The 26003-nt window shown below is 39.6% G+C and overlaps 1 protein-coding gene across 1 annotated transcript in view; it reads right to left on the bottom strand.

Annotated features, from left to right (window-relative positions):
- LOC121519010 (protein unc-119 homolog A-like) overlaps window positions 1–21199 on the bottom strand; it is a 30919-nt gene extending 9720 nt beyond the window's left edge. Inside the window, exon 1 of the mRNA XM_041801757.1 lies at window positions 20941–21199. Coding sequence (XP_041657691.1) covers window positions 20941–21199 — 259 coding nt within the window. The remainder of the gene's footprint in view (window positions 1–20940) is intronic.
- Window positions 21200–26003: the final 4804 nt, after the last annotated feature.

The following is a 26003-nucleotide window of genomic DNA, read 5'->3' as shown; positions in this document are numbered from 1 at the left end:
GTGATGTGGAAAAACAGAGTTAAACATTTTACATCAACTTAAAGCTCACTGTTTCATCCTAAATTATTATATATTTGATATTTGCCAGCATGCTCAGCATCAGGGGGCTCTTAGTCATTAAAGAGGATGAGTAGAGACCTGGTGCTCTGAATCCCATTTGGGATTGAGGATTCTGTTCAATACAAAAACTGAACTCCATAAGGTGTTTGTACAGATGTTGCATTTTGGCTTTGGCATGAGTGGCATGTAACAAGGGGGAAAAGGTGTTAAAATGGGTCTTTCAGATTGTTTTGTGAGTAGCTTTATTTCTTTTTTACCTGGAAATGTCTAGTGGGGCCACAACACTATGGGGGTTGGAGATATTTAAGGTAATGGAAGTATACACAAAGATTTTGCCATATTTAATCAATGCAGGCATTTCAGTCTAAAAATGCAGACTGAATAAGATTGTGTAAAATGACACATAGCACCAAAGGAAAAGGCAAGTATACCCCTAACATAGGGTAAAGTGCATTCTGTTGTTCTGTCTTCTTTGTTCGTGTCTTTTTACATAACATATATCATCAGGAGACTCTCCAACCCACAGTCAGATATGAGAGATATGAGGTCTTTTCACAGTTCATTTCAGCAACAACAGCTTTGCCGTCACTATGCTTCGCAACATTCATGCTGAAACTGCTACGCTGTGATATTACGTGTCCCCATCTGTCAATTCACATTGCAGGAAAGCAAGCAACCATAGCACAGAGGGCACTCCACACACACACAAAATGAGACATGCACACAAAGAGTACTGCTGAGTCAGCTGACCCCTTTCTTGCCTCTTTCAAACCCCTTTTACTAGAGGTAGTAATAGATGTGTTGTGAACCTACAGTAGGGATAGTCTACTTCTGTGAGGTGCATATGTAAAGAACCACATCAGGAGGATTTCAGGGTGGTTCTTCTGAAAAGCTATTGACATTCATTGTGTTAAAAAAAATGCTAATGTGACTTTCAGGGCAGATTTTTAGACCAAAATAAATGCTCTCTATGAAAAAGGCTTCTTTGCCCTTCATCTTTCTTCTTTCCTTCTGCCTCTTCATTTCCCCCAACTCCTTCTTTCTTTTTTTACTAGCAGACAAAGAGACAAAGAGTTGCATCCAAGTACTGATGAAGATCTGAAAACAAGATTCAAGGGACAATAAATCTTATTAGGTTGTTATCTAAATCTTATTTTGGAAGGTCTGTTGGTTTTCCTATAATTGTTTTTTTAGAATGAAACTCACAGGGTCATGCAAAAGACATGAATGAAACATGCTTGACCCACAGAGTGTCACATAAAACAAGCTGCAAATAAGGAAGAAGTCCTGAGTTAAACGGTTGTAAAATAGTGCTAGTAACAACAACACCCAGGCGAATAATTTCATTGTCTCTTTTGTCAGCCTAAATACCTATAGCCTAAATCATATCTACTTGTGATTGTTTCCATGTTGAGGTGTTTCATATTATAAAGAGGCACTGCTCCAATCTTTTTTTAACTTTAATTTTTATAGATTATTTAAACATTTTATGTATATAACATATAACCCACAGATAAACATGTAAAAATTAAATTATAAGGCACAGATTAGAGTTAGACCTAAAGAGCTCTCTCTGCTCCTTCAGTTTCAACATCTGAATCATTTGTCACTTTCTTCTTTTTTTTTTTTTTTTAATTTTGCTGGACTTAGACCTGCTAGCTTTATTAACTGGACACTTTGTCTGCCATTATGTGATCACAGAAGCACATCAAAACTATCAGTGTCCATTAGAGATCATTCTAACAAAAATGCTCTAAAGCCACTCTTGACACAGAACTGTTCAAGGTACAAATCTCTTCAAATCTAATGACTGAGACTTGTTTTTAAGCTTGGAAATGTTTTTAGCGTGATACGGCCACAAATTTAACTAGAAAAGCACTCAGAGAGTGCAGACCTCCTCCATCAGCCCTATCTCCCAATAGCGAAGAATCCTTTAAAAACATTCCTGGATCCAGATGGTGATCCGGATCACTCCCAAAATCTAATTCGCCAATTACTCCCTCCCTGGTGGGGTGGAGACACAGTGAGGCAAAGCATTGGCTTCGCTACATGTGGAAGTTATGGCAGAGGGTGAATATTCTTCTATTCCTCCCAGCATTGTGAGTATTCTTGCTAAAATTTGCTGTCTTTCTCTCTGTTATGCTCCGACTTGTCTCCTCGACTGGGCGTGTGTCTTTCAAACTCTATAAACTCCAAAACTTTGAACAAGTTACTCATGTCCGCCATCGCCTGGTGTAACATGGTAACAGCGCAGACCTCTGCCATTAGCCCTATCGCCCAATAGTACAAAGTCCTTTAAAAAAATCCTGGATCCAGACGGTGATCCGGATCACTCCCAAAATCTAATCAGTTCTTCCTTATGCCATTTCTGACATTTCCTGAAAATCTGTCCATGACTTTTTGACGTCCATGACTGTTAAATAGCTAAAAAACAAACAAACAAACAAACAAACAAACCCACCCAATCACATAACCGCCTTGGCAGAGGTAAAAATTTAAGTGTATGGTTTTGCTCCAGTAGCTATTTTAATAAGATCCAATGTAGATTTAGTAGCAGCCTCAAGTGGACTCTAGCAGAACTGCAGTTTTTTGCATTCCTGCATTGGCTTCATCTTTAATTTGAACTCTAGAAGGCAAAATGACTCAAATTCAGAGTTAGACATTTAGCAGTGTATTTTAAGATATTTAAAAAATGAAAAAATGTCAGGAACATTCAGCATTAGTGTGTTGAGTCACTGCCTCATAATATTACTGCTCTTCTGCAGCCCCAGCCTTTTTGCTTCCTGAATCCTGTTTATTTCCATCTCAATACCCCTGGAGGATTATTTACACTTCTTCCTGCATGTTTTTTTAATCTTTATGTATTCATGGAGCATCCTGAAATGTAGAACCATCGCCCAAAGTCACAGCATGTTGTCAGCACCGCTTACTGTATAAGGTGTCTGTCTGGCACTCATAATCTGATTCACCCTGGCACAGTGATGCTTTTGCTCCTCTGTCAGTCTGGTTGCTGAGGCTTTGTCTGCCGAAAACATCAGCAGCTCTGCACACGGCGCTCCATTTATGGCCTCTGCAGCACCTGAACATTCACACATACAGCATGAACAATCAAAACACAATCACCATCAGCAGACATGATTTGAATAAAGAAAAAAAAAAAAAAAAAAACGTCCATGCCTACAAGGGGGGAGGTTATAAACAAGTCAGCATTAGAGGGTTCATCTGCACCTGCATGACATACTGCACCACAGCTGGTGCTGTCTGTATTGCTTTGCTTTCTTCATGCTAATCGTAACCTCGGAGCCTAATGAAGTCCCAGGAGGGCGATGACTGTGAATCAGAGGGTTTGGTGTGAGCGCTCTTACTGTGCCTCACAGAACCTGAGGCGTTTGTAGTAAATTTCATGCAGTCTGTTACCTTAGGGTGACACAAGTGGAAACATACAGGCAAACACACACAACCGTGTGAGGTTAATTTGCTGCTCGATGCTAATGAAGCCACAGACTCTAGTTCATCACTGTCAGATCTCCTCCTGCGCTCCGATGGTAAACACAACCAGACAAAACAAGCTCTCTGAGTGTGTGTCCACATTCACAGTGTGGAGTCAAGTGTCTGGCCACTGCAGGTGAGGTCAAATTACATCAAACACTGAGACAACATTACATAATATGCAATGTAGCTGGAAACATGAAGCTCGTCTGCATACAAATTCAGTACACTGGTTTAAAAGGACTAAAAACTCTAAGTGTTTTAGTGTGGGGACTGATTAATAAAGTTCCTTGACCTATAGTTAAAGTCTTTCCAAAATTGCTAAGAGTATATGACAAGCTATCGGTATCAATTCTAAACTCTGTAACAGAAAAAAGATATTTATAATGATTTGATAGTAACAAACAACAACAATTTAGGACACATGTGTAGTGAAAAACAAAGTCAAGTTTATAAAATCTCAGAAGTCAACATTTTTTTCCCAGAGAGTAACTCTTCAATCCTGCAGGTATCAGATGTAAAATTGATGCTTAAGAATAGGCATTGGGGTTGATAAAGGAAGGTCAAATATGTGTATGGATATCCTATCCAGACACTCGTGTAAATGCAGAGCATTCTAGGGTTTTACTGTGTCTCTTTGAAGACATAAATGACACAACCATGACCCAATATATTTTAAAAGAAGCCATTTTAAGTTAAGGGTAGCTGAAAGAATTTTTAATATGATGATGTCCTACTTTGAGCTGCAATAAATTAAAGGGATATTTCAGATTTTTTGAAATTGGATCATATGAGGTACTTGGCAATAAAAGTAACCATTAGCCTCCAGAGATTTCAGCGTTTCCCCTTTAATAAGAAAATGCTTCTAGGAGCTATAGGCTACGTAGGCTACGTAGGCTGTGTGCCGTTCATGGGTATAATTTCTCCACATAATTTAGCAAGTTTAGGGTAAAAATGGCGGCTCCATTGCATGCTATATCTGGGAATTTTAAAGTGTGCATTTTTCACCCATAAAGTCGCGTGTTGAGACTATTTAATGCCAGCTTCAGCTATGTTTTCTTCCGTCTCAGTGTATCTGATCAGCTGTTAAAGTGGAAAACTGAGCCGAAAGAATTCGTTTTTGTTTAGTGTGCTGTTGTCAGCTGTTAAAGTGCAAAAATTAGTACTTTGAACTAAATTTAGTGGTGTTTTTTTCAGCTGAAGCCTGCGGACCCAAACGGCTGATCATATACGCTGGGGCAGAGGAGCACGTAGCCGAAGCTGGCATTAAAAAGTGCCAAACACATTTCTCCGGGTAATAAAAAATGAAATGCTATAAAAATGCCAGATGTAGCGTTCAATGGAGCCATTCGGCCCTAAGCTAAACTCGCTATATTATGTGGAGAACCTCTACCCGTGAACGGCGCTTCCTACCCTCACTCCTCAAAGTGATTTCTTATTAAAGGAGAAACACACACTGGAATCTCTGGAGGATAATGACACTCCATTACCAAGTGCCTCATACAAGCCAACTTTAAAAAACCTGAATTATCCCTTTAACTTTTTAAAATCTATGTAAATGTTATGAGATCATATATACCTATAGACTAAACAGCACCTCATACTAATTTTATGAGATTACATAGCTCAACAGATAACAGACATGTGAACAGAGTTGTTCACATATTTCACTGGTAAAGTGAGTAACCTGATGCTCAAATGATTTACATCTCTCCGCCTGTGTGCACAATGGCATCCTCTGTGACTCCATTCAACCCAGTCTGCCTCCCTCTGACAGTGCAGACTCACTGTTGTCTTTGAATGTATGATGGAGAAAAACTGTTAAAAAGTGGTGCATCTACATGAGATGCTCAAGCAACTTTACACAACTTTTGTGCCAACATGTGGATCCTTCAGGAAAGTTTCATGAAATAATATTAGTCACAAAGTGGTGCTCTAAAAATCAAGACTGACAGATCTATGATGATGAATAAAACAGTGACTGGTGAAGTCTAATGGATGGCAGAGCAGAGACACATACAGCAGGAGAGGGCATCTCAGCATCTATCAGACAATCCAGCAACGTGTTTGCGTTCATGTGTTGACATGTTTCCGAGTTCTTTTTAATCACTGTCAAACAATCAGTAAAGACATATTTTACTACTTGTGTTTTTCTGTCATCCCTCAGCTGACATCTTTCAGTCTTGTGTCTGGTCCACTCCTGCAGAAATCACCAGTTTGCAACCAGGGTATCTAATTCGCAGTTTGGCACAGACTGCAATAAATGACCTACATTATTAGTCCAAAATAAAGTTTCTGGGCTTATTTTAACAGTTCACCCAGATAGCTGTAGCCGGGAACAGATCTGAGGGGCACTGCAATTAAACATTAAAAATAGAAAAACATGAATAAACATCACTAAGCTTATAAAATTAAGCTTCAAAATCATGATAAAGTTGGGTAGTAACGTCTGCTCTAGGATGCTGTCGGCGTGACGGTTCAATGAGCTGAAGGCACACCCCTAATATTTCCTGGCACAAATCTCCTCATAATTATACTTTTAATAACCTGTAGGCTGCTGATAAATTTGAAAAATATAATTTACCTCACAATGAACAAAAACAGCATGTAGCTGGCTGTTAACTTTCAATGAAGGCAGTGGCGTCAGCTAACAACAGGCTGTACTGAGATGAATTGCTTGCTGATTGTAAATTGTTGTAGCGAGGGTGGGGTAATTCCTCATAGCGACTGGGATGTGATGGGCTGCTTTATTTGCCCTGCCAAAGTTAAACCAAGCCAGGAAAAAGATGAAAAACTTTCTAAGGGTTTAAATCCAAAATTAGTCTCCAAATAGAGCTGTGTTTTCACATGCTTACAGCAACCTGATTCCAACATATCTAGAGACACAAATTTTGAATTCCACTTAAAAGGGACATATTATGCAAAAATCACTTTTTCAGGCTTTTCTAACAAAAATATGTGCCCTGGTATTACATGTAACATATAATACTATTTTTTTTTTTAAGATTTATTTTTGGGCTTTCGTGCCCCCATTCTACAGAGGAGGACAGTGGACAGAGTCGGAAACAGGAGAGAGAGCGGGGGAGAGACATGCGGCAAAGGGCCACAGGCCGGACCTGAATCCGGGCCGCCGGCGCACATGGGTAGCGCTCCAGACTGCCAGGCCATCTGTGCGCCCCATGTTATACTAGTTTTAAGGTGCTGGAACGACTGTCAGAGGGACTGAAACACTGGAACCTGTCAGAAATCAGGTGTAGATAGTTCACTGAGTGACAAGGAAAAGAGAAAGTAGGATTAACGCACAAACATGTTTATGGTTTTAGTAAATTTTGTGTTTAAGAAGAGAGACTAACTCCCACTGTCGTTCGTTATGTTTCAGCTGAAGGTTATTCCTGTGAGCGTGGCACGCCATGAATGACTCCATTTATCCCGCATGAGCTTTAAGCTTCCTTCCTTCCTTCAGGTCAGAGAATGCATCACTGTACTGACCTCTGCCTCCTCTGTGACATCAAACCTGCTGTCCTGTTGGCATGGAAACCAAACATTTGTCACCTGCTCACCTCTTAGCAGAGGTCAGGGAGCCAGGTAACAGATCAGAGTGAAGATAGACAAAAACGAATGAGTTATGAAAACTTTAACACCTCATACAGTGATATGAAGTGTCTAAAAAACCAGACACTTGTTCATCATTGAGCTGATTTCTGTCTGCTGTACTGGCACACATTTTGGCAGCACACAAAGATTTTACTGGCTGAAGTTTATTGTACACTTGGCTTCCCTAAACTTTTTAGTTTTTGTCCAAGTTGAGCAGTGTCAGATTTTCTTTCAGTTTTAAAAAACTCTTTTTGGTGAACTTTGGTAGGTGGAGGAAGGTTCTGAGGCCAGTATGGCTCTGATAGACTAATCATGATCAGTTTTACATATGAAGGCAAATTTAGCAAATCAGTGGAGCGGAGTTAAAGCAGCCAGAAGAGAAAGAAACCCTACCAAGCTCCTTTGCTACAGGTTTGTGCTGCCTGTTTCAGGAAAGTCTAATGCAGTGACTTTGAAGATGACATCTTGGGAGGCAACAATTATTTATAACTATCATAATGTGATTTTATTCAGTTATTATAGACTTTATCACCTTAACAGCTCTGCTCATTTATCTTATGTTCTTCAAACCAAACCCTTGAATTAAAAGCAGCAAGAATGCTTTCATACGGGGTTTAAAAAAAAAATCACCCTCTTTTTGTCAACACTGAGTTACTTAGGTATATTTTCTTATTCTTTGGTGACCTACATACATTATCCAAGATGTTCTTCCAAGTTTAATGAATTTTTGGATATTTTACATTAAAAACAAAAAGTGCTATCTGCAAATTCACAGTTAAAGTTGGTTCAATAAGGTTCAATCTGCTGGCCCATCAGCACTCTGCTTAAACATCAGAGGACCAGTAAGGTCTCACCTTTTTTGATGTCACTGTCGTTATCACTCCACTCTCCTCAGTGAAAGCGGGAAATGAGACAGACAAAGCAAAAATGCCACACGAAACAGAGTCTGTCAGAAAACGGAAGGTGAAAGACTTTACAGGAGAGCTTATAGACAACAGAGATACAAATTCCAGGTTCTTTCAGTCTTTTTAAAAACTGTTTTTCCACTGTTTTATTTGGTTTTTAGCTACCAAGCTAGCAAAAAACATGCTAATGTTAGCATGGCACTGACCCCTTAAATACTGAGGGAAGTAGCTAGCTGAAGAGTGTTTTTTCTGTTTAAGAATTATAATAGTTTTCTTTAATAACAAATTCTTAATAAACTCATAATAACTGCATTTTTAAGTGAGTAAACTATTGTAAAAATGCTTTGCTAAAATTTTCTTGAAGTGTTTCTTTATTTTGTTTTTTGTAAAGCCAAAGGCAGAGAACTAAAAATCTAACTAGATAAACATATCTGAATTAACTGCTTTAAGCCAGTGATTAAAACAGCTGATTTAAATCAGTATGGGATATTTCTGTGTTTTTCCTCATTACCTTTATAACGGTTTATATATGTATTTTTTTCAACTGAGGGACAGGAGACCTCTAAGCTGATAAGGGGACGAAATATTTCTCTAAGCTGCTGTTTGAGAAGTTTAAACTATGTTTTGTGACTTAATGTCACTTAAGGTTCTAGTTGTAATAACACGTGATTAGTATTTTTATAAAATTATGACTCTGAGTTGAGGAGACACTTGAATTTTAGATAACAAGGCATCCATGTCTATTTCTGCCAAATTCAGTTCAACAAAACAGACTAGATATATAACAATTTCCCCTGAGCACTCTATGAACAGTGATTAAGTTTGAGAGCATGCAGAGACGATGACGCATTCGTCGCTGCCTTACTGACCTGAATGTGCCTGCTGATGACCACAGCGCCATGGCAACAGAGCTCTGATAAAAATGGGGATACTTTTAAAATCAGGAACAGAGAAAATAGGACTAGAAAGAGAAAGAAGGAAATGAAGACAAGCAGAGATTTTGAAGTTGTAGTTATATGAGAGGACTGCACTCTCCAGCAGTTAGATATCGGTCCCTGCTGGCGACAGCTGAGGCTGAAGGCATTATGCTTTCAGGTTTTTTTTTGTATGCCCAGGCCATTCTTGTGAGCCCAACACCTCAGCAACACTTAAGGGGTTGTCCAACATCCACCCTGAATCAAGGACAATTAGATTTTGAAGGTCAACGTCATTGAGCCTCATGTCAATCCCTTGCTTGTGAAGGGGGTATCTCATGAATGCCTTAAGTGATATTCTTTAAACTTTGCACAAGTTCTGCTCTGATTGAAGGATGTACTTCTTAAACATGGAGCTGGAGGTCAAAGGTCAAGGTCCTCAGCCCTTCTTATTGACCCACCACTTTACTTTCCCAGTCCAGAGATACCTGGTGGTAGGTCAAGGTTTAACTAATAAGAAAAAAATCTACACAAACGAAGGCAAAACTCTGATGACCTATCTTTATCTTGTTCTGATCCTGGTGAGAGAATAGAGGTGGTTTGTTTCGTCCCATGATACCACGTTGAACGTCAGAGTGCAGAAAGTCCAGCTGCTTCTGATTTTCATCACTCTCTTTAAAAAGACACTGCAGACCTGAGTGGGCTATTTGAGCTCTGGATGCTAAAAAGACCTCGTGGGTTGAGTTATTCTCAGAGATCATCACTTGGTTATTCTACTTTCACACCAGAGACCTGACAGTTTTCACAGTCTGTACTCTGTCTGACGCTCAGCTGACGTAAAAGAAGACCTCACAGCTGTGAATCATTTTAAAGAACTATTGCTAAAGCTGTGTAACTGCATTTGCACGGTTCATAAATATCGCAGACAGTGACGGTTCATTTATTGCCTGTTGATTGTTCTTTGACATACTGAATTTAGCTCAAGCTCTTACCTGTCCTAAGGTTTCCTTTTATTACTTGTTGTAGTACTTAGGCTTGTATCCATGCTTTTATTGTCAATTTTAGTAGGAAAGCTGTTTTCACTGGAGGTCGGATACATTCATATACTATACACAGTGCCTATAAAAAGTATGCAACCCGTTGAATATTTTTTTCCTTTTAATGATTTTATAAATCAGCCATGATCAATACAATTTGGCTTTTTTCACAAAAAAATGTTACAAAAAGCCTCTATAATGTTAAAGTGAAAACACATTTCCACTAAAGTTGTGTTTGACCGCAGGTTTGCAGTTTTGAGAGTGGATACCGTGGTTGTTGGTTAAAAAATCACTTAGTGTGTGCTGTGTTGGTCATTTGGTTACACATCACTAACTATAAGAAGAAAACAGCTAAATCAGTCATTTTATGTGTGAGGTCTCTCACATCAAAAAAATCTGTTATGATATTGACAATCTACTAGACTGTGCCAGGCTTGATACAACATGTGCCAGACCTGCTGAGTCAAGAAATCCCTTCAGTAGAACCTGTCTGACAAAGTGAGGTAGGCTAAAAGAGCTCAAAAAGCAACACATCATGCCACCATCTAAGGAAATTTAAGAACAGATGAAAAACAAGGTCACTGACAGGCTTCAAAAAAGGGTAACAAAGCCATTTCTATTGCTTTGTTATTCCAGCGAAACATTATGATTATCCACAAATGGAGAAAACTTGAAACAGTGGTAAATAGAGGTGTAACAGTATTTGTATTTGTCTGCTTGTGGTCTCAGCACGGTGCATGTAGTCACGCGATGAACCATTATCACAACCATTATAAATACATACATAAAATAAAAGTGACACTATTAATCCATCAACCTTGATGGCAGTAATGCTGATTGGTGTTTGCTAACTGCTATCAAACCACAAAGGAAGTAGAGGAAGTGGATCGCATATCAAAGCACAAGAAGAAGAAAAGTTTGCTTCTAGCTGCAAGAGAGGCAGACAGATGAGACCTGCTACCCTTTGTTTCTCTCTTCTCACTTCCCACTGTTTTTACAAAGCCTCCAGATATGAAAGCAGAGAGGGTTGAGAGTATCACTGTTGCTAATACATTCTAAAGACAATACACGAGTCGGTAAAAGTAGAGAACGACGACTATGAATGTATTTTTAAGCTCGGACTCTGTTGTAACGTCCCATCATGTACATGAGCCAGTCTTGAGTCCACTGAACATACATTAGTCAGGATTTAACACGAGTAACCACTGTACTGGCTTATTCATTCAAAGGGTGTTAAAGCACTCTCCATAAATCATAAATATGATATATTGCTCTAAAAAGCAACTGATTGACTGATTCAAATATATATTTCGGACATTTAAAAAAAAAACTATTAGCTGCACTAAGGTCAGTGGAAAAAAAAATATTATAAGTGAGAGACATAAAGAACTAGAATGGCTGTCTGAGGCGGCAGACCCACGCCTAAGCAGCGCCACAGAAGACCTCACGCCTATTGATTACTATGGTGTTCAAAATTCGAAGTCCGAGAAAAACCTAACAGGTGCGTGGATCATCACCAAAATCTAACTGATTCTTCCCTGTCACTATCCCAATATTCCCTGAAAGTTTGGTGAAGATTCGACTTTCCGTTCTGGAGTTATCTTGTACACATACAAACAAATAAACAAAGATACGGAACCCTCTACATAACCCTGCCGATTTCATCGGCGTGGGTAATTATTATCCTGGGATGTTCTTTATTTTATCAATGAACTGAACCCGCACCAAACCATGCCCCCAACACCGAGGTACAAACCAAACCATGAACTCTGTGAACTGTTACACCCTCAGTGGTGAACCTTCAAAGAACTGGCCGGCTGACCAAAATTACTTCAGGAGCACATCAACGACTCATCCAGGAGGTCACATAAGAACCAAGAACATCTAAAGACCTGCAGGCCTCACTTGACTCAGTTAAGGTCAGAGTTCATGATTCTACAAAGACACTGGGCAAAAATGGCATCCATGGGAGAGTGACATGACCAGGCTTGTCTCATAATTGCCAAAAAACATCTTCATGATCCTCAAAACTTTTGGGAAAATGTTCTTTGGACTGACGAGACAAAAGTTGAACATTTTGGAAGGTGCACATCCCATCACATCTGGAGTAAAACAAACACAGTATTTCATAAAAAGAGCATCATACCAACAGTCACACTTGGTAGTAGTAGTGTGATAGTCTGGGGCTTCAGGACCTCGATGACTTGCCATAGTTGATGGAACCATGAACTCTGCTCTCTTCCAGAAAATCCTGAAGGAGAATGTCTGGCAATCAGTTTCTGACCTGAAGCTCTCAAGCGCACTTGGATTATGCAACAGGACAATGACTCCAAACACACCAGCAAGTCCACCTCTGAATAATAATGAGGTTTTTGGAGTGGCCTAGTCAAAGTCTGGACTGCAATCACACTGAGATGCTGTTACGTGACCTTAAACAATGTGGCTGTATTAAAATAATTCTGCAAAGAAGAGTGGGCCAAAATTCCTCTATAGTGATTGTTATCACAAACACTTGCTTACAGTTATCTCCTCCAAGGGTGGCACAACCAGTTATTAGGTTAAGGGAGCAATTACTTTTCATATAGGGCCAGGAGGGTTGGATGGCCTTATTTCCCTTAATAAATAAAATCATCATTTAAAAACTGCATTTTGTATTTACTAGGGTTATCTTCTTCTAATACTGAAATTTGTTCAATGATGTAATTGCATTTTTTTTTTACATTCTAACATTATATATTCTAACATTTTAAAACAATTACATAGCTGGAAAAATGTAATAAATCTGCAGAATATTTCAAAACAAATCTTAAAGTTTATGCCTCTTAATGTCTTGTTTTGTGTCGCCAACCCTCCAAAGTTAGATGATATTCAATCAACAGTTATTTAAAGATGCAAAGGCCCCTAATATCCAAATAGAATAACAGATGTTGATGTTTGTGATCAGTTTCAGTCGACTAATGAATGAATCAACTTAACCCCTTTCTTTGCAACAAAAAACAAAGTACAGACACTGAAACAAATTGTCATTTTCAAAGAAATAAGTGCCTCCAGGAAGCCTTTCAGTCAGAGCTGTGATGAGTCCCACTCTGACTTGGCAGATTAAGCTTTAGTTAAGAACATAAGTTTGGATCAGATCAGTCAGTTTAACAGACGGCTTGCTCTGTTTCTGTAAATCTTCATCAAGCTCTGCAGCCTGCTTTGACAACCAGATGGAGCACAAAATGATTCCTGGCATCTTTAAAGTCACTTTTCTCAGAAAGTTTCCTCTCCTGTGAGCATCTGTGCTCCAAACAACCACCAAGTGTTCGACTGAGTGTTGTCAAATCCTCCGCAGATGTGTTAAGTAACAACGACTGTGGTAGGGAATCAATTTCAGCCACTTGAGAGTACGCATCAGCAGAAAGGGACAAGTCACAAAACAACAGCAGGTCTTATGGCTGTGGAGTTTTAGGAGAGGGCTTGGGTTGTTGTTGTTTCCTGCTTGGCCAGAAAGAATACATGATCAGGTGTGAGTGTACACATGTCCAGAACAAAACAACTCTATAGTTAAACTGGGAGGAAAAGTAGAGAAGGAAGTGTGTGGGAGCGCAGAAGCTTGCTCTGCTGCCTGTAACCACAGGGAGATGCTTCATGTTGCCATAGCAATCCAAGCGTGCATCCACGTTGCTGTGGTGATTCACACATGCCTCCTCTTGTGATGACGCCGTGAGGTAGGAAAGTGAGAGTTTCTTGGACCATAATGAGGTCCAGCGTGGGAGACAGAATCATTATGATGTTTTTGTTCAGCTGGACAAAGATCCTCACAGGGATTCACTCACTCATGAGGTCAACAACCACAGACGTTACCAGTTAAAAACAGACGAACACACCTGTTCTCTCAGGTAAAAGTCAGAGGAAGGTACAGCTGGGACCAGATGGTGCTGCTGCTTTTGAAGAAGATGGTATCATATTTATCTGTGAGCTAAATCTATGTACCGGTACACATAGGGCTGTGAGAAAAAATGTGCTTTTGTGAATTATAGAATTAGAGGTGTTATTATAATCACTGGTGTAACTTCTGCCACAACATGGATTTTTTCATGACTGTGATAAGTGTCAATTTCGATTCAATTTTAAATTAGACCGTTAGAAAGTTTTTCCCCTCTTTCCTGGCTTGGTTTAATTTTGGCAGGGAAAATATAGCAGCCAACGTTGTCATGGGGCGCTATGGGAACTACCCTGCCCCCTAACACTACAACAATATAAAATCACAAAGCTGTTAATCTCAGTACAAAATCACGCAAATTGAGCTCTGACCGGAGTTCACCATCAGGTCAGGGGACAGGCTAAATACTGGAGTGCTTGTCTATTTTTAACTTGAACCAGATGCAGCAAGAACATCTTACCTGCTGAAGGTGTGTTTTAATCCATATTTCCCTTGCCTTTAGTCCTGGATGATTAAAAGAAGCAGACTGTGGCTGTCTCTAAAAGTAGAAATAGTTCAGTCCTTCATGTCTGTTAATATTGTCATACAAGTGTTTAGTAAAGTACAGGTGTATCACTGGTCATTGCTAAAGAAGCTGGTTGTTAACAGAGTGCTGTATCCAAGTATACTAAAGGAAAGTTAAGTGAAGGTAAAAAGTGTGGTAGGAAAAGGTGCACCAGCATAATGGATAACCACAGCTTTGAGAGGAATGTCAAGCAAAATCCATTCGAGGATTTGGGAGAGCTTCACAAGGAGTGGACTGAGACTGGAGTCAGCGCATCAAGAGCCACTACGCACAGACAAACCCTAGACATGGGCTACAAATGTGGCATTCCTTGTGTCAAGCCACTCCTGAACCAGAGACAATGTCAGAAGCGTCTTACCTGGGCTGTGGAGAAAAAGAACTGGTCTGTTGCTCAGTGGTCCACAGTCCTCTTCTCAGATGAAAGTACATTTTGCATGTCATTTGGAAATCAAGGTGTCAGAGTCTGGAGGAAGCGTGGAGAGGCACAGAATCCACGTTGCTTGAAGTTTCTGTGAAGTTTCCACAGACACTGATGATTTGGGCTGCCATGGCATCTGCTGGTGTTGGTCCACTGTGTTTTCTGAAGTCCACAGTCAACGCAGCCATCTACCAGGAAATGTTAGAGCACTTCATGCTTCCTTCTGCTGACAGGCTTTATGGAGATGCTGATTTCATTTCCAGCAGGACTTGGCACCTGCCCACACTGCCAAAGGTACCAAAAGCTGGTTCAATGACCATGGTGTGACTGTGCTTGACTGGCCAGCAAACTGGCCTGACCTGAACCCCATAGAGAATCTATGGGTTATTGTCAAGAGGAAGATGAGAGACACCAGACCTAACAATGCAGATGACCTGAACGCCGCTATCAAAGCAACCTGGGCTTCCATTACACCTGAGCAGTGCCACAGGCTGATCGCCTCGGTGCCACGCCACACTGATGCAGTAATTTATGCAAAAGGAGGCCCAACCAAGTATTGAAGGCATAGAAATGAACATGCTTTTCAGAAGCCTGACATTTCTGTTTAAAATATCCTTTTTTAATTGATCTTATGTAATATTCTAATTTTTTGAGACGCTGAATTTTGGGTTTTCATTTCTGTAAGTTATAATCATCAGAATTTCAAGAAATGAAGGCTTGAAGTATATCACTTTATGTGCAACAAGTCTATATAATATATGGGTTTCACTTTCAGAAAAGAGTGACAAAAAATATTGAACTTTTCCATGATATTCTAATTTTTTGAGATGCACCTGTATCCTTTGATAGACCAGCCAAGTCTGTCACAATAAAAGCCTCCAATTAGGGCTGGACAAGTAATTGAAAAATAATTGAAAACGACATTTAGAGCCTATAACCGACATAAACCTGCTGTGTCAATTATCTCAATTTTTTCCCTTGTAATTCTCTCTATTAATGCACCACCCCCTTAAAAACAAACTACTAGCTTTGTAGTCACATGGTAGGTAGCCAGGTGTTGCAAGGTATATAGCCTGCTGTAAACACAAGAGAAGTAGTACTAGTCATGCACTCATTCCCATCCAGTCCACTAAAAATCGCGATTGGATAATTTTCTTAAATCACTCAGGCCTAGTCATACATGTGCATGCAGGATGCGAACACAGCATTGCACGCACGAGTGTGATGACGTCGGCGGCAGCTAACTGAATCAGCAAAACAAGCATGGCTGAAAGGAAGCGGTCGAAGGTAGCGCTCTACTTTTCAAAGTACGATGCGGATTACGCTGCAATATTTGTGACATGAAGTTTAAGGTTTACCAAGGCAAAACTTCTAATCTGAGGAAGCAGTGTGATGATTGATGATTCAGATCAGCACCTGCTGTTTCCTGCCTGTTTGCCCCCTCCCTCTCTCTCTCATACCAAATCCTCACTTTAAACACTGTGATTTGCCTGTTTATCATGTGTATATCAACCACGAAAATATAGTAGATAAAGGGATACATTTGTGCTCAGTCACCTAACAGACACTGGATTAAGGCACAGTACAGATTGCCAAGTGTGAGTTCGTTGCTAAAAGTTGCTCTCCATCTCTCCAACTTGGCACAGCTGGTGCCGTAAGAAGCACTCTGTCAGGATAGATGGATCCAGAGTGATTCTGAAGAAGTGACAGAGCCACAGGCCCATCCACACTGCTTATTTTCATAAGAATGAAACAATTTTCCACTTTCTATTATTGTTTTTGCAGTAAATACAAATAGAACATAACGGACCCAGTGTGCACGGTTCGAGTGTGAGACGTTTTTCCGATTCAGGCTTGGTTATGCTTCTGCGTGGAAGGGCGCATGATTGATTGATAATTGAGGAGCAGACTCTGCTCTTACCAGGGAAAGATGAAATCTTAGTTTTGTTGGAAAAAAAACTGCATGAGGAAAGTAGATGTGCAGTACACGTAGTGCATGGTAGAGAAAGTAGTTTGTTTACTTTCAATTATAATACTGGCCCTCCATAGACCCCAACACACATTTTTCAAGGAGGGGAAATTAGAGGAATAGGAGACAGTGGGGCTGGGTTTTAATTTGTGCAATATAAAGAAAAACCACTGGGTAGTTTTTGTAGTTTATGTTTTCCATGTTGGAGTAATTTGTAAAAATACTTGTGATATTACATTTACACATGTACACGTTTTGATATATTTGATAGTGTTCTAAATTGAGGAATAAATATCTAAAATTCAGAAGTTTTGAGGTTATAACATTTCTTTTTGCATATTATTCACACACAAAAGTACCGAAAATGGGTACCGTTTTGTACCGGTACCAGGTCACAGGTACGGGGAATCGGTACCGTACCGGCTCAAATGTGAAAGGTACCCATGCCCCCAGCACTTATGACATGAATGAGGGCAGGATGAGCAGAAATTATTTGGCCTAAGAAGAAGAGGACAACAGGATAAAAGAAGTAGAAGCAGACTAGGAGACGACATTAAAGTCAACAGAGGAAAACTGAAGAGATGCGAAATTGACACAACACTACACTGAGTAAGTACAGTCATGCTGGAGTTCATCTCTTAATGGGCATTTTATATCATTCAGTTAATATTGAGATCTTTCATTTTATAAATGTCTGGCCATTATCTGATACTGCTGTATCTTGATATTAGAACTATTCCCATCACAATTGTTGTATTTGTTGTCTCCAATATAATACATGACCTGAACGGTGAGCAGCTTGAAATCTACAGAAGCGTTATAAACCTTCAGCTTCTGCAGCATCATAAAACCATAGAGCTGAAATAAGGGCTGGGTGACAGCAAAGTAATATGATGAAAATGTACGTACAACTTTTTGGAGTTTTATAGTGTAGTGTACAAGCTTCTTGTGACTCCATGTGCAGTGGTACATAGCTTAGCTTTAGTGTAAAGCCTGGTTTGTACGTCTTTGTTAAATATATGCTTCAGATTTGCCATAGTGCACACTACATACCTGTGTGCTGTTGTTTCTGCAGTGTGATTTCTACGCCTGTTGTATACGTCTTGATATGTTTGGTTGTCAGCAAGTAGATTTGATGAAATGGTAGGAGACAGCAGCCATTAATCTCACACCAGAGTAGGGCTGGGCAATTAATCGCAAATTAGATTAAATCGCAATATGGCCTGCTGCAATTGACAAATCACAGAAGTTTATATATTTCTTAAACTTAAAATATGTCAAAACAGCAGTTTAATACATTCATTTTTTGCATCAGCTTTACAAGCTTAACCTCCCCCACCCCAGCTGCCTCCTTCATAGCTTAAAGCTTAATGCGTCCTCATAGTCAGATTCATGATGAATTGATTCTGAAATAGTTTCATTTTTTTCAACACACATTGTCATTTATATGTCCTTCCATATGGGAGTGTCTAGCCATGTGCTAGGGAGCATCTTAAGAGCAGAGCCTTCTCTGACAAGTAAAACTGTATGTCCATTTTGCAATGAAATGGTAAAATGTATGATGAGTGTTCCTCATCATAAATGAAGGTACCCTTGCTGCTGGCTCAGTTTAATGATCATAAAAGTACAAGAAGTGACCGTGTTTCATTGACACGTTAGCTAACCAGGCACACGGTCATCAGAAAGCAAAGCACCGTGTGTGTTTAAGTGACCAAACACTTTTTAAAATAGCTGGGAGAAAATCCGACACAGAGTTGGCATGTAAACGGCGACACTGTGTAACGCCCAAAGGATCTGACTTGTGTAAGTGAGGTATTATACCTCAGACCTTTAAATAGTCAAATGCCCTGGTGGCCACCTGTTAGCTAACTACTGCTTTAAGAGCTGAGGTGGACAAGGGTGTAGGTATTCCTGTGCACACAAGAGCTTCCTGAATGCCATCTCTCTGGGCTTCTCTAAAAGTGGCTTAATTTAAACATGCAACACATCAAAAAATTGCAGTTAGTCATAGTAAACAGTGGCAAGTCAATACAAGTCAATTTGTATATAAGTCAAACTGGATGGTTTATGAATTAAAAACAGCTCTACTACTTTTGCATACACTATGTCTTGATTTAGAATTTTAATGGGCATTAATGCTGCAGAGATGTTTGAAAAGTACACTGTTGTCAATCAGCACTTAAAAAAAGGACCTACAAATTTACAAATCTTTTTTTTTCTGTTATAAAGTAATACTTAAAGTACTCTTTGGAGCACATCAATGTATTGTTTATTAGCAATGTCACAACACACTCTATTCATGTTCTGATATGCAGCTAGATAGCCTACTGGGTTTTTAATGCAATTTTATTAGGGATGCCAATGCACTACTACCATATTTTTTTGGATAGAGTACAAGTACAAGCACTTACTTTTGGGTACTCACCAATACAGAGTACAAAAATTAGTATTTAATAATACCACAACTGTTGAAAGTTGGATTTGTTTTTATCAGATGCTATTCATCCCTCCACCTGGCAATTCATCCATGCATAATTTTTATCCTCCTCTACTTTTGTCTTCCTTATTTATGTTAAAATATCCCCAAACTGCAGACATGGCTACAACTTTGACTTTTACATAAAGAGAGGCTAACATCATGCTTTAACATGATAATTAGTTCAGTATCTGTGATGTTTCATGAGTATGAGCATGTGTACTTAGGCTTGGTATCTGTGCATCCTTAAATAATATATGTATTTTTTTAAACAATTGTCTTTTCAAACAAAAACATGATATTGAAGTTGATTTTTTAAATTAGCTTAATAGCTTTATCTCAATTCTCCGACCATAAAAAATAGAATTATCCTTTTTTCTGATTTCCTACAGAAATATAAGAAATTTTTCAGTTTAGGTTGTAAAGGTGCTGCTGATGTCAATCAAGAGAAGCCAAAAGCAGGTAGTACCCCCTGCTGGTTAAAAAGTTAGAGTATTGCAATAGATATTTTTGTCAGAATGTTCATTTGCATCACTTAAAAGTATACTGCAAGTTTTTTAAAACATATTTTTGTTTGTTTTTCTTTTAGAGCTTTACTTAGTTTTATGATTAAAGCAGCTGCTGTGATAGGGCATGGTTTTACAGATGAAATAACCCTAATTTGCTCCTTCACAATAATGCAACAATAAATTTCAGACACATACAACAATCACAGTCACTGTAACTGTTTTAACAATGCTTTAGTACTTTTGATCTTGATCTACCTGATTGTAAATGATGAACCTTCATGGGTCCATAGTTTGAAATTCTTCTCCCACTTCACTTTCACTTTACCGTTGTTGATTTTTCTGTTCTGTTAGAGCTGCTTTGCAAACCAAGCAAACAGACAGCAGAAACAACCTGCAAAACTTCAGGTTCAACAGTTCTATATCTGTTCAACTGAGTTAGGTGAGAGGTTTCCAACATTTTAAATACATTGACATGTGTTTAAAAAGATACACTCACTATGTAGATGATCAAGTGATATTAAAACAGGCACTGATGTGGAATAATTTTGACTACAGTCATATCAAAATGTTAAGTTTTTAAAGCATATTAGAAGACAAATAGAGCAGCTACTGCTAAACTGTTCTTTACTCTGTTGGAAATCAGTAAAACTATCACCCTGCTCTAAACTAAATGTGAATGACATGAATTAAATGAAGCATAGTGCTGTTATGAAGGATGACCCCTCAGTCACCCTGCACATCTTTCAACATCATCAAGTCAGATGAAACCAAAGAGGAAGACATGCTAGCCTACTCAATAGACCATAAACTATAAGATGCTCCCTGATTGTCCACTGATTCAGACTGTGACCTCCTCTGCCCACAGGTCACAGGTCTGCTAAGATGCAAACAGGAGAGGTTTAACCTGCACGTGCAGACAGATAGGTAACCTTTCTCTTATAGAGCTCTCTGAAGCCTCCCCATGTGTTTGAATGAGGCCTGTGGTCATTACATAAACACGGGGACACGGTAATGACGTGAAACATGACTCACAGCAGCTGAGATGTTTGTCCCCCTTTTATCAGCAGCTCTGAACTTACTCTCTGTGATCTTCTGCAAGCCCAGCACATCCTCCGGAGTGATCACCGCGCTCGCGAGCAGGTCCTCCTCCGTGGTCACCGGGACTCCCACGTCGGCCGAGTTGCAGCCCTTCTTCACCTTCATCGCCGCCGTTTGCGTCGGACTGCCGTTACTGGTGCTGTCTGCGCCTCCGGTGTCTCTGGCCGGATTATTACCGGCAGGCTTCTTAGCGCTCGATGGGTCCTGGCTGCTGCCTCTACTGGTACAAGAATAGCTCATTCTCCGCTCCTCCTCCTCCCCCTCTCTCACCCAGGGCACTAAGATACTAAACAGTTGCCTCCCTCTCCTCCCTCCCTCCCGTCCTCACCGAAAGATGCACAGTTGCTGTCTGTTATCCGGTGCTTTATTCAAATCCGCTCCGTCTTTATGAGCCTGCAGTCTGTCTCCGCAGATGAGGCTGCATGCAAACGGCCCGGGCTACCGTTGGCTGAGCGCGAGATGCGCAGAGTGGTCTCGTTTAGGGTTCTTCTCTGCGCAGCTGCGAGCACAGGCGTAATTGCTGTCAAGTGAAGCTAGAAGTCTGTGGGAAATAATCTGCTGGGTTTGAAATTGGGAAAGGCGGCAGATGGCCGTCGCTGTCAAAGAGGGGGGAGTGTCTGAACGGCGGGCAGACGCAAACGCCCCCCAGCAGCTAACGGCGAGCGCGCGCAGAAATATATGACAGAGGCGCGAATAGCCTGCTTCAAAATAACCTAGCACAGACAAAATACAGTGTTTTCAACAAAGAAAACAAAACGTGAGGCGCTTATTTTCTACTGAAGGAAAAACTCATAGCTATTTCTATGAATTAAAGACAGAAAACTCAAAATAGTGAAAAGTCCATCAGTTTCTAGGACTAACATTTCATTCAAACGTCCTTCTCACTGGGAGTCAGATGAGAATGCAAAATAGTTCAGATTAGTCAGCTGTAGCAGGGGTTCCCTGTGATAACTGTTAAACACTGGTTTAAATGGGCTCTGTGTATCTGGGGTTGAGGGTGCTGCATCCCATATTATTCACAAGGCCCTGACCAAGGCCGTCCATAAGGGGGGACAAAGGGGAGAGCTTTTTGGGGGCTTACCAAATGGGGGGGTCAGCAAAAGTCATGATCAACTGTAAAGTTAGGCAGCAATAACCATATTTTATTTTTAACCTGAATAAGAATCATCATCAGAGCAACCAGAATTAATTCATTAATGCTGTTGTACAATATAGGCTTTTTCAAGATTTAAGCCGCTTTTCGTAAAGCAAAATTACCTCTTCTTAGGTTACAATAATACAGAAGAGGTGATCAAATGGAGCAGAAGAGGAAAAGAGACGAGAGCTGTTATGTCTCTTCTGTTAACAGAGTATTTAACACAACAGAGAATCGTGACTGTCTCCACAAAATGCCTTATGCCTGATATAGACGAACATGTGAAACTATACCTCATTATTGGATTTAACAACAAAGAGATTCTTTTTCTCTTTAGCACATAAACACAGTGTCTAAGATCCGCTGTTTGTAATAGCAAGTTTCAACTTTTTTCTCATCATTTCAACTTCAATCTTGATTTGCCCAAAATTATTTTTTCCTTTGAAGGTGTCCCTAATCCTCCTCCGTACAATAACAAAAAGGATCAGCATATTAAACCACACCATTTGGAAAGTAATGGATTCAGGATTCCTGAAAAATGAAGTAGGAGAAACAGAAAATGACTGGAGAAATTTTTAAATAATTGTGAAATGATGCAAAAAAATGGGCAACAAGTAGTAAAATGTGCTAAAAGTGGTAAAATTAAAAAGTGGCGAAACTTGGTTTAGAGTTGCAAAAAAGTTGTGAAAATGGGTTAGAACAGTATTAAGTATGGTAGATTGGTTAGAAGTTACAATTAAGAAGCAAAAAGTGGCTAAAATTGGCGAAAATGTCAAAAATGAAAAAAAAAATTAAATGTTGCTAATTAGTTAAAAGTGGCAAAAAAAGTGGCTTAAATGAGTTAGAAGTGGCAAAAAATGGGGGAAAGGATTTATAGTGGCAGGAAGAGGCAAAAATAGGTCATAAGTGGCATTCAGTGACAACACTGTTGATTAAAAGTGGCTGAAAATGGGGGGAAGAGTGGTGAAAATGTGTTAAAAGTGGCACATTTCAAATATTTCAACATCAGACACACAGACAGCTTGACATACCTCTCAGCTCCTAAATGAAGTAACTGTAGCTGGGATGCTAACACCAATGCTAATGGTCCAATACACATATATTGACATCATAAATAAACCACAACTAGGGAGGACTGATTCACTGGGTTTTCAGGGTGCCAGCCAATTCTGTGGGTAGGCCTGGCCCTGACAAGCAACCAGCAAAAAAACAAATGATACCATCTTTTATCCATCATCAGCACTTTTTTTCTGTTTCAGACTCAAGAACACGAGTTCTCTTTTTAATACTGGAGACTGAAAAGCTCGATAAACCAGAAGAAAGTGATGACCAGGGGCGATTTTGGAAACCTGACAAACAAGAAACAGTTTCATATATCCATAGCATGGACATATTTCACATTAATTTGTGAAAGTTCCTATATAAAGAGTTTGGGAAAAGTAGGACTTTTAAAAGAAAAATAGAAGGTGATTGGATGGATATTCTGTCTACCATATTAATGATGGGCCAATAAGAGGAAGAAGACAAAATGAGGTTGTAGACATCTGCACCTCCAGTACTAACTTGAGCTGTACAGACTAGAACTGCTGTAGTTTATGGGAGACAGGACTGATTGGTGGAAGCTCTGCTTCCACTGCTCCAGTCTTCACCAGAGTATCCAAGGCAAACATCTAAACCACAAAGTTATTGGCTAACTTTGTAATCTCATGATCTACCAGTAACATGTATAAACCACATTACGGTCAAACTTTAATGTAGCCACTCAATGACCAGCACAGAAATCAAACATCACATCACCCAATATGTTTGTGTCTTGTGATTGTGACAGTACTGTGGATAATCACAACATAGGCGAGTCAGGACAAAAATGATGCCAGGAACTCTACACCCTGACTCAGACCACCTAGGTTTCTACACTTGTAGCTGCCCGGGCTGTGAAACAGACTGAGGAGACAGGAAGCAGCTGATGGTTCATTGGCTTGCCTCCAGTAATGGCCAAGGCAGTCACAGCAGCAGACCGAGGTACAGGTTAAGCCCTGACTTCTAAGATGAATATGGTCAAAGGCACAACAGACAGCAACAAGAGACAGTCGCCGCCCTGTTGTAACCTGGACTGAAACATCTACTGATGGTGCCACACTTACCACGATGCAGCTTTAACCTCACCAGCAACTTCTGCACATTTTTTTTAAAGTAATAAAAATGTGTTTAAGTTTATTATACAACAGAGAACTCTTAATTTTATGTACACAGTAATGTTATTTACTGAAATTTGTCCTTTTAGTCAAATTTGAAAGTTATGAAACTCAAACTTGGGATTTATCTTTAAGCCCCTGATATGAATGTCTGATTAAAGCAAAAAGTTAGGGCAAGGGGTGAACTGAGAATAAGCCATAGGGTCTTTGGAGACCAGTTACTGTTCTTAGTTTGCTTTTAAAGATTTTTCTGTGCTATTCCTATCCTTGAAGGGACACTGAAGAGACTGTGGAGAGCGATATTGGAACAAATGTGAAATGTCAAGGGTTGGACTTGAATCAAAGATCCCTACAAGAACTAAAGGCTTTTGTCGGCCAAGGAGACATGTGGACTGTATGAATGCCCAGAGTTTTCTTACTCGGGCGGTCTATTTGTGGCAATGTTTGAATGAAGCATTTGTCTGTCTCTGCTACCATTTTCTATCCAACTACTGATCTCAAATATCCTATAGATGTTATATTCATGTGACTTAGAGAAAATAGAGTTAATTACTGCACCTTTTAATCATTTAAGCCATTAGTATGCTATGGTCTGCCCATACACAATGTGCTCCTTCTCTGTGCAAGTCTACCTAAAAAAATGTGCAGTCCATGACTAACCATGAACTCTGACATGCTTACAGTGATGCTGAACTGATCAAATAATATTTCAAATATGCCTACAGATGTTTAGCGTTTCATCTTATAAATTTAAGCAAGTTTAAATAATTGTTTGATGGTGTCTAACTGCACCCTCTTTGCTAAAAATAAGTAATTAAGATAACAAATGTTCTCGCACAGCTTATCGTATGCAACTGAATTAGTTTTACACAGGGACAGGTTTTAAGTCTAGAGCTGCTGCTGCAAGTTCGGCTTCTTCTCAATTCTATTGTCCAGCAACATTAATCAAGTTTCAATTTCATTAATGATTTAAGCTTTGCACATTAGTGAATACAAGAAAAGAAATTAAATGTGTTAAAGTCCTAACTGTAACGAGATCCCACGCATGGCTAACTTGGTTTGTACATAAGATGTTCAAAACCTTCATCAGAGGGTGCAAACTGCCCTTATTAGTCTGATTTTTCCTCAGGAACTACCTCAGTCTCGTAGCTGAACCTCCATAGCAACATGATTTACTAGTTATTAGTCAATTTGGAGATACGATACATAACCAAACCTTTCTGATGTTATCTGTGTTCACTCTAAACATGTTTGAACCTGTAACCTGCAGTTAAATCTGTGGCTGTAAAGACAGATCTCTAAAATCAATAAAAATTGATATCTAAAAGTGTCAGCAACAAATTTGATAACTGATTTGTTGTCATGCAATTATGTGAGGAAGTGAGGAAGGAAGGAGGGAAATAAAGCACATCTGTGTGATTTATAGAGAGGAAGATGAGAGAAATTTAATTTGATGCACTCATTTAACTTTAGAGGTAAAAAAAATGCTTTCAAATCACATCTATCCTGTACATGTTGTACAGGATGGACCAACAGATCCACAGGCCAGATTTGAACCAGGCCATCTTGATGAACACAGACCGGCATTAAAGGCCCTTAGCCCAGTTAAAATCTAACCAGCTAACCAGGGGCTGATCAACCAATGTCAATTTTCATTATTAGCCAACAAATGAACTTAGCGAGCTCATACACAGTTTATTCTTACACTGAAAGT

The sequence above is a fragment of the Cheilinus undulatus genome, linkage group 12, assembly GCF_018320785.1.
Source record: "Cheilinus undulatus linkage group 12, ASM1832078v1, whole genome shotgun sequence".
Lineage (NCBI taxonomy): Eukaryota > Metazoa > Chordata > Actinopteri > Labriformes > Labridae > Cheilinus > Cheilinus undulatus.
This window is presented reverse-complemented; position numbering and strand designations above follow the sequence as displayed.